Raw genomic sequence first — 3,845 nt, forward strand, 5'->3', positions numbered from 1 at the left:
TAAAAAAAAAAAAAAAGGATCATCCTTGACTCAGTATTTCCACCCATAATTCTGTTACATTATTGTAAATAGGGAGGGACTGAGGAACTGAAGAGTAATGATTAGAACTATGAGCTGTTTAAAAATTGTTAAGAAGCACAAACTTGTCATCCTGGGAGAAATGACTCAACTAATTTGTTTAAGTGTTGTTGGTTGTAGCTGTATTGGTCTAACGGTGTTTGTCCCCAAAAGCTTGCAAAGAACATTTTCCAACTATTTAGTTGGTCTAATAAAAGATATCACTTTTACCCCAAAAAAACCTTGTCTGCCTAGTCCGGTAAATGGATTTGCGAGTTTTTTTCTTCCTCTTAATGATTTTTCCAATACTCCTCACCATATGCCGTATTAAGAGATGTTTTCTAGTTCATCCCAGAAGCACCCAGAACAAAATGTGAGAGTTGTAAGCCAGAATGAAGAATATGCAGACTCACCCGTTATGGAAGAGTTGGACAAGATGGAGAAGGAGCAGACATGCTGGGACGGATTTCCAGATGGTCTGGGAAGTAGCGTTCTCTGTGTGGGGGAGATGGAGACCAAAGCAAATATAAGAACAGAACAGATGGAGTAGATGCCGATTTTCTAATGACACCTTTTGTGTTGTGAAACCTTACAGAATAAGTAGTGAATATCAGTGTGGCATGACTGGGTAGACAACATCAATCAGACACAACAAAGGCCTTCTCAGTTTGTCTAGAAGGTGATGTAAGCTTCTGTTGCCTGCTCTTTCTGAGAAGTGCCATCTGGCACAGAACTTTCATCTGGACAACCTCCAGAAGCACATGTGAAATTGCAGTTGCTTCCTTCTGAATACTGGTACAGCAGTCTCCTAGTCCGCAAGAGTACTATATCATAGTGTCAGCTTTGAGTATGAACTGTTTTTGTGTCACTGTTATTACATGAATTAAAATGGGCACCTATACATGTACAGAGAGGCTGCTCCAATGCACTGTAATTACAGTGTGTTCAAGCAGACTTGATTCATTGAGTCTGCTGAAGTGTGTTCATTACCGTGCTCCAACAGACTCCAGTGTCATGTGTATCAGCATCAATGCTGAAAAGTGGCGGCAAATGAACTTTAGTTAAAAAGTGCCTCCGCCGCCATTTTTCAGCGCAGGGACACTGATACATGCAATCATACAGGCGCTTTAATTAGAGCCCCCCCCCCCCCCATGTGTATAAACACCCAGTGTAAGCCAAAGCAAAACATATTCAGAAGTTTTAAAAAGATGGAATTATACAGGACAGATCATCTCAATGAAGCCTATTAAATGACTTTTTTTTCCTGTAAGCTACCTTTAAACAGATCACGGACTCAGGAGTTCCAGTTCACAGGCTAATTTTACAGAAGTTTTAACAACAAAATTTATATTAATTTTTCAGATGCTCTCCTACACTTTAACCTGTTTGCCAATCACATCTGTTGCTTATTCCCTTGCTAATGTCCATAATTTTGCAATTGCATTCTTCTTTTCAGAGCAACCTAAGGAAGGCATAAGTTCCTACCAAAGAAGCTCCCACTAGGTGTTAGACACCTTGTTTCTTCAGTGCCCTCTGAAAAATCCATGCTTAACTTTTACATTAGTGCCCTTTCCAAAACAGTTTCTCTCTGGTGTAATCTGTTTCCATCCTAACTCCACAGCCATTTAGAAAACAGCAGCATGATGACAGAGTCAAACTGAAGACCCTGTTAGAAAAAGGAATGATATAATAGGACAGCAAATGCATACAGACGCTGTAAGTCTCCAATGAGGAAAATTTGCACAACTCCCAGCTGGGACATTTCACTCATCAGCAGAGAGATGTGGTTAGCTGTGTTTGTCTGAAGTCAGGTAGAAGGCAGGGTAGATTTGCACCTTACAGACTAACCAGAGTCACTAGTCTGTCTTTCAGTCTATGGTTAGTCTATAAAAGTACAAATCTACCCTGGGACTTCTACAATGCATTCATTCCAACCTTTCTTCCAGAACAAGCACATTTTAACTTTCCCAGTTACCCCTCACATACAGCTACTGCTGCTGCTGTTCCTGATGCAAGAAACCTAACTAGGCTGGTTATTAAAGAAACCAAATCTCTTGTTCCGTTTTATTTCTCTACAGGACATATGAGGGAGGTTAGATTGTGATGTTAGGAAGACCTTGTCATTATAAAGCTAACTGATGGTTCACTCAGTAAGACAGACACGTATGCCATGTCAGCGTTGTTGTTTTTTCTGACCTGTACCACCAACGGCTTCCGCAGGTGTCTGTTCCGCAATTTCCTTGGTTTTGGCAAGAAGAAGTCTGACTGCATCTGCAGTGGGAGGGGAAAAATAGGAGACTTGCTACACAGTATTTTGCAGTTGGTCCATTAAAAGATATCACCTCAAAAAATCCTTGCCTTTGGAAATCTGTCAGTCGTTCTAAATGTAAGCTGGTAAAAGTCAGACTGCAATGAAGGGGAAGCTTCATACAACTGTGCACCTTATACTTTCCTTACCAGACAGAAATTTATTCTTTAGGTTCACCTCCCAGTTCTCTTCCATAAGAGGCAGCTTTGTCCATTGGACAGGGAAGAAAATCAGGAGACACGTTTGCCACTGACATCCTGCATGACTGCAAACAGTTCACATAACTTCTATCTGTTTCTTTTTCCTCTTATGCTTGGTTTGCAAAAGTCTACCTAAAGTGCAATGAAACCTGGTGCAAGACATATCACGTCATCCATTTGTACAGCGTCTAGCACGATAGGGTCCTATTTTAATTTGCAGCCCCTGGACACTATTGTAACAACAGTTTTGTCAGAAGTATTCATCTACTATAAATTTGGTATCCAGTAGTAATTGAAACAACAAAACAACTATGTAATAGTAAATAAGTCAAAGTATGTTGGGCATTTTAAAATCTGATCAAGATGAGCTCTCAACAAATGTTTTTCCACATGGGAAAATAATATTTAGACTTCTGGAGCAGATTAACTAGCAAACCATCAAATGCTTTCTTTGTACTCTGGCTGGTGTAACCTCAATGTCCAGGTGTATGCTCAAACAGCTGGTGAGCTTTATTTGGTGTAATCGCACCACCTGAAAACCTCAAGAGGCACTGCTTTGTAAAAAAGCCTATGTCTCTAAAAAAATTCACTGGAACATAGGACTGAAAGGGACCACCTGGGTTACTGAATTCAGTGTCCTGTAACCACTGGCAATCATGCAATAGCTGTAAAGTCCAAAAATGATCTATACCAGGGGAAATTTGTTGGGCCCCACAGGCTGAATCTTGACTGGATCCGTTTCATATAGATGACTGGTGAGCAGCGGCAGCATTAATCCCTGAGGCTATCAGAACTGCTATTTCGGCATGGCTTCAGGACCCAGGGATTTAATGCCACTGCTGCTTGCTAGGAGCAACTACAAACTCCGATTTTGTTGGTAAGGGGAAGGCAAGCAGGATTAACTCCATGGGTTCCAGAGCTGCACTGAAACAGCAGGGATTACTACCACTACAGAGGTCTGGCAGCCACAGCAACACACCCCACTGGCCAAATCTAACCTATGGAGGTGGGTGATCCAGGCTGCAAGAAACTCTGGATTCAGCCCATAGGCCATATATTTGATATCCCTAGTCTAGAAGATCACCCATGCACCAAGCTACCTTTCTAATGCTGTATAACAAACTTAAAAGAGAACCCTAGTACAATAAAAGAAGGGTCTAAAAATGAGGTGTCACAAGAAGAGAGCAGGAAACACCAAGAGCGCTACCTAGAATCAGCCGTTTTTTAAACCAGATGGATTTAATCCTTCTGGGGAGTTGCTTTTCCTTTCACCATCTCAC

The 3,845-nt window shown here is 41.3% G+C and overlaps 1 protein-coding gene across 6 annotated transcripts in view; it reads right to left on the reverse strand.

The window, feature by feature from the left end:
• The window catches only part of CRAMP1 (cramped chromatin regulator homolog 1), a 77,536-nt gene that overhangs the window by 16,432 nt on the left and 57,259 nt on the right, over positions 1-3,845 (reverse strand). For all 6 annotated transcript variants that reach the window (XM_019507628.1, XM_019507626.1, XM_019507625.1 and 3 more), the window contains 2 exons: positions 2,254-2,328; positions 471-552 (listed from right to left, as the gene is read on the reverse strand). In XM_019507628.1, coding sequence (XP_019363173.1) covers positions 471-552; positions 2,254-2,328 — 157 coding nt within the window. The remainder of the gene's footprint in view (positions 1-470; positions 553-2,253; positions 2,329-3,845) is intronic.

Source organism: Gavialis gangeticus, unplaced genomic scaffold, assembly GCF_001723915.1.
Source record: "Gavialis gangeticus isolate Ggan-Ray unplaced genomic scaffold, GavGan_comp1, whole genome shotgun sequence".
NCBI classification, from domain to species: domain Eukaryota; kingdom Metazoa; phylum Chordata; order Crocodylia; family Gavialidae; genus Gavialis; species Gavialis gangeticus.